The sequence below is a fragment of the Sinohyriopsis cumingii genome, chromosome 10, assembly GCF_028554795.1.
Source record: "Sinohyriopsis cumingii isolate HCF-2022 chromosome 10, ASM2855479v2, whole genome shotgun sequence".
NCBI lineage: Eukaryota > Metazoa > Mollusca > Bivalvia > Unionida > Unionidae > Sinohyriopsis > Sinohyriopsis cumingii.
Window position 1 is genome coordinate 103545346 of NC_142970.1, and position 12773 is coordinate 103558118.

At 35.7% G+C, this 12773-nt stretch overlaps 1 protein-coding gene across 5 annotated transcripts in view; it reads left to right on the top strand.

Moving 5' to 3' along the window:
- Positions 1 to 12773, top strand: part of LOC149790748 (uncharacterized) — a 253054-nt gene that overhangs the window by 83237 nt on the left and 157044 nt on the right. For 4 of the 5 annotated variants that reach the window (XM_089972803.1, XM_089972807.1, XM_089972808.1 and 1 more), the window contains exon 5: positions 9553 to 9594. The exons of the other annotated variant lie outside the window; for it this stretch is intronic. In XM_089972803.1, coding sequence (XP_089828929.1) covers positions 9553 to 9594 — 42 coding nt within the window. The remainder of the gene's footprint in view (positions 1 to 9552; positions 9595 to 12773) is intronic. 5 annotated transcript variants of the gene reach the window in all.

The following is a 12773-nucleotide window of genomic DNA, read 5'->3' on the forward strand; positions in this document are numbered from 1 at the left end:
TGATTGGAGTTTATACTGTTTACAATTAGCATGTATCTTCAACTCAGTTTTATGTCAAATTACAGTGTCAAGTTTGATTGACTTTACAAGTAATCTTGTTAGGCTTAAAGGTGGAGATTTTAGGTTGTTGTTTTAATCTTAAGGCTATATTTCTTTAAGGATATGAAGGTCAGCTGGTATTTCACAGGGAAAATTAATTCCATCTAACAAATTCCAAATGCCTTGCTAACTCATTTGAATATTATTTAATTCATTTCAAATCAGGTGAATATAACTAGAATCATAGCAAAAAAGCACTGAACTGAATTGTTCACAGACCACTAGTTGCAGCTCTGAATTGTTCACAGACCACTAGTTGCAGCACTGAATTGTTCACAGACCACTAGTTGCAGCACTGAAATGTTCACAGACCACTAGTTGCAACACTGAATTGTTCACAGACCACTAGTTGCAGCACTGAATTGTTCACAGACCACTAGTTGCAACACTGAATTGTTCACAGACCACTAGTTGCAACACTGAATTGTTCACAGACCACTAGTTGCAACACTGAATTGTTCACAGACCACTAGTTGCAGCAATGAATTGTTCACAGACCACTAGTTGCAGCACTGAATTGTTCACAGACCACTAGTTGCAGCAATGAATTGTTCACAGACCACTAGTTGCGGCACTGAATTGTTCACAGACCACTAGTTGCGGCACTGAATTGTTCACAGACCACTAGTTGCAGCAATGAATTGTTCACAGACCACTAGTTGCGGCACTGAATTGTTCACAGACCACTAGTTGCGGCACTGAATTGTTCACTGACCACTAGTTGCAGCACTTGCACATACAGTATTACTTCATTATAATACTATTAATGGGAGTTGTAAAACTGATGTGTAATACCCTAAGTGAAAGAACTTTAAAATGAGAGATGTTCCAAAAACAGCTACACCCAGATAGTGCACTAGAACAAAATGTGAAATCACATAATAATTACTTATCATTAAAACAAAATGTGAAATCATATTATAATTGGTTATCATTAAAACAAAATATGAAATCATATTACTGTATAATTAGTTATTATTAAAACAAAATATGAGATCATATTATAATTAGTTATTATTAAAACAAAATATGAAATTATATTATAATTGGTTATCATTAAAACAAAATGTGAAATCACATTATAACTGGTTATCATTAAAAGAAACTTTGAAATCACATTATAATTGGTATTCATTAAAACAAAATGTGAAATCACAATTCCACATAATTGTTTATCATAAGCCAAGAATTAAAATAAAGTGAAATTAGTCAATAAAACAAAATATGAGCAATTTAAAGGGATCCATGGTCAGTTTCATAAAACGGCATTGTGTGCATACTGAGGGGTTTCACAGAAATGGACCTCATTGTGTGCATACTGAGGGGTTTCACAGAAATGGACCTCATTGTGTGCATACTGAGGGGTTTCACAGAAATGGACCTCATTGTGTGCATACTGAGGGGTTTCACAGAAATGGACCTCACTGTGTGCATACTGAGGGGTTTCACAGAAATGGACCTCTATTATCAACTCCTGGACTTTTCACCAGGACTGCAGAGGCTCAGAGTCAGTGTGTTGCCAATGTATTCCTTATTGGGAACTATTGCAGAACAAAGAGTTTAGAGTGAAAATTACCCCTTCGTTTGGAAAAAAGAGGGGGTGAGGTTGATTTTATAAATATAGGAGAGATTTAATGAAGTAATAAGGGTAGGGCTTTCAAATCAATCTGATTAAGGGGCTGTAGGTGGCCAAGTGGTCTAAAGCACTTGCCTTTGCTGATCACTGGCATTTCACCTCTGTCCGACCACTCCGGTGGCCTAGTGGTTAGAGTGTCCGCCTCAGATGCGGGAGGTCGTGGGTTCAATCCCCGGCCGAGTCATACCAGAAACTTAAAAAATGGTACTAATAGCTGCCTCGCTTGGCACTCAGCATTAAGAGGTTAATGTCAGGACTGGTCGTCCTGGTGTCAGGATAATGTGACTGGGTGGGACATCATGCTACATGTCTGCGGCATGATGCCCCAGTGCTAGACATCACTATAAACTGCCACATTGCAGACATCGTAGCAATATGACTGAAAAATTGTTAAAGCTACGTTAAAAATCAAAATCACATCACATCACATCACATCACCTCTGTCCATGTGGGTTCGAGTCTTGGGCTTGGCCAATTTTGATATGTCAGAAAGTTTGCCAGTAGCTTCCAATAAGCTGGTGATTCTTTCTGTGGTTTTTCCAGGTTTTTCCTCCACCAGTTATACTGGCTGCCATATACAGCCTATATTGCACTGTTATACTGGCTGTCATATGTAGCATATATTGGACTGTTATACTGGCTGCCATATGTAGCCTATATTGGACTGTTATACTGGCTGCCATATGTAGCCTATATTGGACTGTTATACTGGCTGCCATATGTAGCCTATATTGGACTGTTATACTGGCTGCCATATGTAGCCTATATTGGACTGTTATACTGGCTGCCATATACAGCCTATATTGGACTGTTATACTGGCTGCCATATGTAGCCTGTATTGGACTGTTATACTGGCTGCCATATGTAGCCTGTATTGGACTGTTATATTGGCTGCCATATGTAGCCTGTATTGGACTGTTATACTGGCTGCCATATGTAGCCTGTATTGGACTGTTATACTGGCTGCCATATATAGCCTATATTGGACTGTTATACTGGCTGTCATATGTAGCCTATATTGGACTGTTTTACTGGCTGCCATATGTAGCCTGTATTGGACTGTTATACTGGCTGTCATATGTAGCCTGTATTGGACTGTTATACTGGCTGTCATATACAGCCTATATTGGACTGTTATACTGGCTGCCATATGTAGCCTATATTGGACTGTTATACTGGCTGCCATATGTAGCATATATTGGACTGTTATACTGGCTGCCATATGTAGCCTATATTGGACTGTTATACTGGCTGCCATATATAGCCTATATTGGACTGTTATACTGGCTGCCATATGTAGCCTGTATTGGACTGTTATACTGGCTGCCATATGTAGCCTGTATTGGACTGTTATACTGGCTGCCATATGTAGCCTATATTGGACTGTTATACTGGCTGCCATATGTAGCCTATATTAGACTGTTATACTGGCTACCATATGTAGCCTATATTGGACTGAAAAAATCATGTTCTGCTGAACACTGGAATTACAAATCAATCTATTTTTAGTAGCCTACAAAAATGAAGCATTGGAGTTTGTGTAAGAAAAGAGTTACCATCAGAAATGTTCCAAATGATTTTGCTTTAAGCAGTATTAAGCTGTAATTTGACTGGTGAAACAAAAGTTCAACAAAACATTAATGCCTTCCAGACTTATATACTGATAAATAGATCTTGATTTTCATGGCTTCAAATATTTTGGGTGAGTTTTATACATTAGGTTGAGTTTTGGAAGGGGTTTTATACATTTGCATGATTTCCTCAATACACATCCTAGAATACAGTCTGTTCTAACATGCACATTAGGAAGAAATTTGGCTTGAGTTTTATAAATGAGCATGAATCCCCCAGTTGCACATCCTAAAATACAGGATCTGCTTTCAGACTCGCATTTTTGGGATTCACGTTACTTTCTCTAAAAATCACTGTGACAAAAACAGAATAAAGACAGCATGCAAGAAAACTGCACTTCGTATTTTCAAGCCCTACCATCATTTCTTCATTAAATCCCTTCTATTGCCAGAAAATTTTCCCCTTTTTCAAAAAGGATCAAGGACCACTCCAGTGGCCTAGTGGTTAGAGCATCTGCCTCAGATGCAGGAGGTTGTGGGTTCGAACCCTGGCCAAGTCATATCAAAGACATAAAAATGGTACTAACAGCTGCCTCATTAGGTGCTCAGCATTAAGAGGTTAGTATTATGACTGGTTGTCCTGGAGTCAGGTTATTGTGACTGGGTGGGACATATGCTACGTGTCTGCGGCATTATGCCTCAGTGCTAGACATCACTATAAATTGTCACACTGCAGACATTGTAGTGATATGACTGCAAAATTGTTAAAGCTACATTAAAAATCCTAATTTCATATATATATATACACACACATATATATATATATATATATATATATATATATATATATATATATATATATATATATATATATATATATATATATATATATATATATATATATATATATATATATATATGTCCATGTGTTTACTATTGGAGATGAACTAGTACTTTGAGTCCTATATTTCCCAAGATTCAAGAATGACATTGCACCTCTAAAGTGGAGAGCCCAGAACATAAACAAAGGGAGCTAAATCTTCTAGCAATGTATTACCATAAGATGGGGACAATATTATATGATCCACTTGTTCTTATCATGATGAGCTTTAACCTCAAGAAATTTACCCAAGTAATAATTTTTAAATACACAATGTGGGTATTATGTAAGATGCTGGCCCTGATATGCATGTACATGGAGGTGGGAGTTGGAAGAGGTTAGATTTTACACTAAATAACGAAACTCTTAGAAACTGCTGTTATTAGGCGTCATTCATCTTGTACTCAGGCCTCCTAAATGTACAGGTCATGATCATGAAGGTATATAATACATGTAATACAGAACCCCTGATAATTATTTCATGAAGTACAGTAGTTATCTGTGCTGAAACAGGTGTAGTAAGTTCTAATCTTCTTATACGCTGTTTGTCTATATACAGCAAATTTTCATTTACATGGAGCTCACTGGAGTAGATAAAAGCATATCAATGTTAACTGGTATGTTTAACTTTTTTATTACAAGCACATATATAACCTAGCTTTAGGCTATGTTTTTTGACATGTTTTTTATCTGTGTATATTATACTTTGTTGTAACATCTCAGTTTTGTATGCTTTTCTCCCTCTTTCTTTGAATACCAGTATATCTGTATGATACAGCTGATGTATGCATCAGCTCTTTTTAGGAAAAAAAATGTATAGGATCCGTTCAAATTTGGGTATGTATATTTTGTATTGAAGATTTCATAATTTTGCTTGCATAAATTTCCATTAATTGTCCATTTGTCTTTGGGATGCAAAATTGTGAAAATATGATAAGTATGATAATTTTTTGTTGTCATTGTTGTTTTTTGGGGTGTTTAACACCATTTTTCAGTGCTTGAAAGGCTATACATGGCAGCCAATATTAACCGGTGGAGGAAGAACCAGGGAAAACCCTGGAAGAATCACTGATCCATGGGAAGTTACTGGCAAGCTTTTTCATATTACATTGTTGATTCCACATGGACAGAGATGATCGGTAAAGGCAAACACTTGCCCACCCATGGCTCCTTAAGTTCTTTTAATAATAAATAATTTGAAAAACAGTTTCAACAGTTTTCATTTAGTGAATTAAAAATTGTCAGCAGCCACGTTTTTGTTCAGTCAAACATAAAACATGCCTCTTTTAAATTATCTTGTGCATTCTTTGCATTTTCACCATAATTGATTCAACATCTTGATAGCAGTTTTGTGAACAGTCTGCATTGTGACTTGGCAACAAACTATTCATTTTTTTTATATCCTGTACATGTTTGATGTTTTGTCTTTATTGTTGTTTACTCTCACATACATCCTGCCTTAACCTGATCAGAAGAAAAGATGTGCCAAATATACTATATTTTACAGGTGCCAAATATACTATATTTTACAGGTGCCAAATATACTATATTTTACAGGTGCCAAATATACTATATTTTACAGGTGCCAAATATACTATATTTTACAGGTGCCAAATATACTATATTTTACAGGTGCCAAATATACTCTATCTTACAGGTGTCAAATATTGTTTATCTTGCAAGTACATCAGAATAATCATGTAAAACCTATTCAGCTTTATCTGTCCTCTATTTCAGAGACCATCACATGATTGTAACAAAATATCATCAGTTTCTTGTATATCATAAAACTACAGGTTTACCTGGCAGTTTTGTGTTCTGACTCCACTGTCTTCATTTTGGATACAAAAACTTTCTAAAAATATACATGCCATCTTTACAGGTATCTGTGATACCATTTTCTCATCCCAAATTGTCAGTGTGATGTAACACCATGTGAGTTGCAGATTTATCTATTGCTATGTGATGTAACACCATGTGAGTTGCAGATTTATCTATTGCTATGTGATGTAACACCATGTGAGTTGCAGATTTATCTATTGCTATGTGATGTAACACCATGTGAGTTGCAGATTTATCTATTGCTATGTGATTATGACAATGAATCACCATTAGTTCTTATTAGAATTGTTTTGGCTAGAGACCAATCAATTAATTATTGGGGGTAGGATGGGGTGGAGGAGACTAGGATTTCTTTTAAACCAGCATACTTTTTGTGTTTAACTCAAGAAAAAAAATTTCTCAATTACTATTATGAATAGAATTACTATTATGATTAGAACTACTAGTATGAATAGAATTACAATTATGATTAGGGGCCCCGAGTGGCCGAGTGGTCTAAAGTGCTCTCCATTACGAATCACTGCCATCTCACCTCTGTCTGCGTGGGTTCGTGTCTCGGATTCAGCCAATATGGGTATGTGAGAAAGCTTGCCGGTAGCTTGTCATGGGTCGGTGGTTCTTTCCGGGGTTTTCCCGGGTTCTTCCTCCACCATTAATACTGGCCGCCATGTATAACCTATTGTTTGCTGAAAAATGGCGTTAAACCCTACAACAACAACAACAGCTATTATGATTAGAATTACTAGTATGAATATAATTACTATTATGAATAGAATTACTATTATGAATAGAATTACATGTACTATTATGAATATAATTACTATTAGGAACAAAATTACTATTATGAATAGAATTACTATTAGGAATATAATTAATATTAGGAATAGAATTACTTCTTTTATTGTCCAAATCATAGCAATAGTATTTTTTTCAAGCTAATTTTAGGCCAGAATAAATTTTTGTTTTAAACTCAAGCCACTACTTCCCACCATACCCATCCCCCTCCATCCACCACATTCCAGAAATGAATGGTCAGTCCCCTTAGAAACGTATTCCTCTTATGCATCAATACCTCTGTATAATGTACTTTCACACATAGTTACCAGTACCTGATCTTATGGCTCAGGTTTATTTGGTGATATTGTTTATCTGACTCTACAGTTTAATTCAATTTGCTTTCCCCAAGGACACACTGAGGCACCTAATCCAAGCTGGTCTGTAATTGAATTTTGAACTTTGTGCTTTATTAGTCCGACTCTTTATCAACTGTGCTACCACAGATCCATGATAATTGATGATAACTGATAAACTGTGTGCGTTTTCAGAAAATTACTAATATATTCAAGCCTAAGTGATTTAGAATTTTCAATGGTACTTTTTGTAATACCTTTTTTTTAATACTTCTTAGTTAAAGACCTGTGATAAGAGTTTCAAATCTTTGTTTTTATTGCTCTTCTACTGTGAAAATGTTATGATGCTCAGTGATCTGTGCTTATTTATGCTTATTGATTATTAATTATTAATGCTCAGTGATCTGTGATTATTGATGCTCAGTGATGTGTGATTATAAATGCTTAGTGATCATTTATTATTGATGCTCAGTGATCTATGATTATTAATGCTCACTGATCTATGATTATTGATGCTCACTGATCTGTGATTAATGATGTTCAGTGATCTGTGATTAATGATGTTCAGTGGACTGTGATTATTAATTCTCACTAATCTGTGATTATTGATGCTCAGTGATCTGTGATCATTAATGCTCACTGATCTATGATTATTGATGCTCACTAATCTGTGATTATTGATGCTCACTGATCTGTGATCATTGATGCTCACTGATCTATGATTATTGATGCTCACTGATCTGTGATTAATGATGTTCAGGGATCTGTGATTAATGATGTTCAGTGGTCTGTGATTATTAATGCTTACTGATCTGTGATTAGTAATGCTCATGATTAGTAATGCTCATGATTATTAATGCTTAATAGTCCATGATTATTGGTACTCACTGATCTGTGATTATTGATGCTCACTGATCTGTGATTATTGATGCTCACTGATCTGTGATTATTGATGCTCACTGGTCTGTGATTATTATTGTTTGGTAATCTTTGATTATTGATGTTCAGTGATCTGTGATAATTGTTTTTAAAGAAAGGTAAATTTTATGTACAAATTATGAATCCTACAAAATGAGGTATTGTACTCTCATGTGATTAGCCATTACTTGAGGATAAACCCATTGCCAGTTTGCAAAATTCTTGCACATTTTATTAAAAACTTACTTTCCCAAGGTTAGTCCATTCACCCACCCTTTTTAAGAAATTTCCAAGGTAGCGTCTTCTAGACTAATCATAAGAAAAATACATTCAACCTTTTTTATAATGTTCTAAGGTAGGTCCTCTTGGGCTAATTATAAGAAAAATACACCCAACCTTTTTAAAGAATGTCCAAGATAGGTCCTCTTGGGCTAATTACAAGAGAGATACATCCAGCCTTGTTAACAAATTTCCAAGGTGGGTTCTCTTAGGCTAATCATAAGAAATATATGGTAATAGTCTTTTCAGGAGATGCATTCAATTTACATATTCATTCTAAAAAAGTTCATGCTGGAAATCAAAAGATGTTACATGTGTTGCAGTTTAGTGGAAGTATTTTTGTTTGAAAATATGAATGTGGAGTTTCTACATTCTACAACTAAATGATCTAATAAAACTAGTATTTGCATGTATGCATGTACACTGTATGTACATAAATACATGTGCATATATAACCAGTATGTAAAGGATTTAATAACACATCAGCACATTCCTAACTAAAAAATGCCAAATAAATGTACTGGTTCACAAAACCACCCAAGTCAAGGTCAATAATCATACAATGTTGAATTACTAATACTTTCAAATATGTCCTAAATGACTATAGTATTTATCCCTTGCTAAGTGTGTGTGTGTGTGCATGGGGTAATAATGGCGGTGGGAAGCATTTTAACAAAAACATATAACACGTGTGTAATAACTTACCATCAAGGATGAGTTATTCATGGTAAAGAGAGACAGAGGGTGTAATAATTTCTACTAGCTATATTATATAAATGTTAATTCTTGCATATTATAGAACATATTTGTGATGTGTTATATAAAATGAAATCCTTGAAAAGGATGTAAATGGGTTTAATTTGATTGCCACAAATGCTTCAGTGCATTCATGCAATTCAGAAGCTATTATATATATGTCGTATATACTCACTTATAAGTGAAGTCCAACTGCACACAACATAGACCCTGATTTGCCAAACTGCAAAATGACTAGCAGATCAGGGTCTGTGTTGTTTGTTTGGCTAATAAGTCCATATCAAAATGCATAGACCCAGGTCTACCAGTGCATTATGCAATGGTAGATCTAGGTCTGGGAAGTTTTCAGATGGACCCAACTTCTAAGGTAGGTTCTAGATAGTAGGTAATTCAGAGTTTTGTAATGCTTTTCATGAACTGTTCACAATACTGTGCCACAGGTACAGCTGAAGTACAGGTGCCAATGACTGCAGATATACAATGTAGGTATCACATTATCTTATTTACCCATTTATGGGAGTGGTTGGTGCTTGACTGCTTTTAATTTGTATTGCTTTGGGGAGCTGTATTAAATATATGGAGCCACAGTGACACAGAGATTAGTGAGCCTTGTAAACCAGAATGGCATGTGTGGTAATCTGATTTAAACTGAGGTCTGCTTAATAAGTGGATCTGACAGGCACCATATAACCTTGGAATTCTGGATTGACTGATTCTTAGTAACCTATCAAATGAAGTGTTGCATTTTGTGTTAGGGACAGATATCACAGAAACAATATCTTCCAAGTCACATTTTCACTTTCATAAATGTGAAAGCTGCAGTCTAATTAGCATATTAAAAGCTAAACAGACATGTCTGTGCCTGTCATATCTCCATTATGTTGAAGAACTCAGTATTAATCAGACTGAATGTGGGTTCAAATCCTAATATCATATCAGCTTCAGCCTGCTACTGTGATGTGTCTATGGGCAAGGCATTGTAACCTAATTGCCTCAGCCTGGCTCTGCTACTGCAGTGTGTCTGTGGGCAAGGGACTGTAACCTAATTGCCTCAGCCTGGGTCTGCTACTGCAGTGTGTCTGTGGGCAAGGGACTGTAACCTAATTGCCTCAGCCTGGGTCTGCTACTGTGGTGTGTCTGTGGGCAAGGGACTGTAACCTAATTGCCTCAGCCTGGGTCTGCTACTGCAGTGTGTCTGTGGGCAAGGGACTGTAACCTAATTGCCTCAGCCTGGGTCTGCTACTGTGGTGTGTCTGTGGGCAAGGCATTGTAACTTAATTGCTTCAGCCTGGGTCTGTTACTGTGGTGTGTTTGTGGACAAAGCACTCTAGCCTAATTGCCTCAGCCTGGGTCTGCTACTGTGGTGTCTTTGGGCAAGGCATTGTAACTTAATTGCCTCAGCCTGCTACTGTGGTGTGTCTGTGGGCAAGGCATTGTAACCTAATTGCCTCAGCCTGCTACTGTGGTGTGTCTATGGGCAAGGCATTGTAACCTAATTGCCTCAATCTGCTACTGTGGTGTGTCTGTGGACAAAGCACTCTAACCTAATTGCCTCAGCCTGGGCCTGCTACTGTGTTGTGTCTGTGGGCAAGGCATTGTAGCCTAATTGCCTCAGCACTATATAACCTTTTTAAGCACAAAGCTATGTTTTATATTTCCTGATCAGAGATTGGGAAGGAATATTTTTATTTATAATGAATGTCAAAGCTGCTAACATAATTTCGTTGAACTTAAAGTTAGTTAATAATACAGAACTCACTCTTTATAACCCCGTCATTGAGAGCCGTATAGTATATACCACCTTATAGTGAGATCACCTTTAAATGAAGTTCATAGTAATTGATAGTCTTCCCTCATTATGGTGCTATCCATGAGATCCATAGAGTATATACCACCTTATAGTAAGACCACAGCATAGCGAGGTACATGATACAGACCTACCTGATTATAATGCTGTCCATGAGATCTATAGAGTATACATGACCGTATAATGAGATCACCTTATAATGAAGTACATAGTACATGATACAGTCTTCACACATTATAATGCTTTCCTTGAGAGCCATAGAGTATACAACATTATAGTGATACCACCTTAAAATGATGTAATATACATATAATTTCATGTGATCATTGTAACTAGAACAGTGTTATACTGAAGGGTCAATGATGTAATATACATATAATTTCATGTGATCATTGTAACTGGAACAGTGTTATACTGAAGGGTCAATGATGTAATATACATATAATTTCATGGGATCATTGTAGCTGGAACAGTGTTATACTGAAGGGTCAATGATGTAATATACATATAATTTCATGGGATCATTGTAACTGGAACAGTGTTATACTGAAGGGTCAGTGATGTAATATGCATATAATTTCATGTGATCATTGAAACTGGAACAGTGCTGCAATGAAGGGTCTTAGCTTGAAGGAGTGGTTTATTTTCAATACAGTAGGACTAATTTATCATGAATGTAGATTGAGCAATGAATAGTACACACTTAAGTCCTATTATTCCATACACTTTTGTTTTTATCTCTTATTAAACAGATAAATAATAAATCCAGATCACCAAATTTACTTAAAAAAGTAATAGTGAAAATCTGTTAATGTAAATTAATGTTTTGGATAAAAAGACATCTGGACAAATACTGAGTGCTGGATAAAAGATGTTTTGCTATATGCTGATTGTAAATTGTTAATTAAAATACAGTTGTGTACCATTGTTAGTGGAGGTGAAAATTTGAATCTAATGGTTTATGAGTGAGATCAATTAGTTGTCCAGGCACCTGCTAAATAAATTGCTTACCGGCATAAGTTCACATAACTGGTGTATGGATATTCAACATTTTTCTGTTCATAAGACATGAAATTGTTCTCATTTTAATCAATCTATTTCAGATATTTGAAGAAAAAATTGTACTGCATGGTTCTAAGTAGTGTACAATACTGGAACAAGTAGTTTTAATATGGGCTTAAAAAATGAAGAAACTACAATAAAAAATAGTGATGCTGTTTTGGTGTGCATATTTTTTTAAACACACATAGTTAGACAAAGTCTGATTTGCTGAGATGGACTCAAATATAAAGTTGTGAGTTGTGTTCTCAATACACAAGTCCTAATTACTTACTGAGGTGGACTCCAATCTTAAGAATATTTATTTTCTCTGTCTTGACATCCACTTGACAGCTCTATCCAAAGCTTACAGCACCAAGTTTTCACACTTTGTAATTATTTACTTATCACTTATAAGTACTGAACCTGAAGTAACTTACATCTACTTTAGGACAGTTATTATTTAAATCTATTACAGTTTAGGAAAATAACTAAACAATGTGCAAGTCACATGGATACTTATCTTTCTTTTTCTTAAGTCTTTAGAGTTTAAACATTACTGTCTTAGTAATATAAAGCTATAAGTACATACCCTTACATAATGTATGTACTTGCTTATAAGCCAAGTCAAGCTGCAAACAACAAAGATCCAGATCTGCCAAAGCATAATGCACCTGCTGATCAGGGTCTAGGTTGTTTGTTCTACTGATTACTCCGAACAAAACTGCATAGACCCAGATCTGCTGGTGCATTATGTGACAGCATATCTGGATCTCTGCAGTTAAAAGTTGGACTCAAATTATAAACAAGCATGCC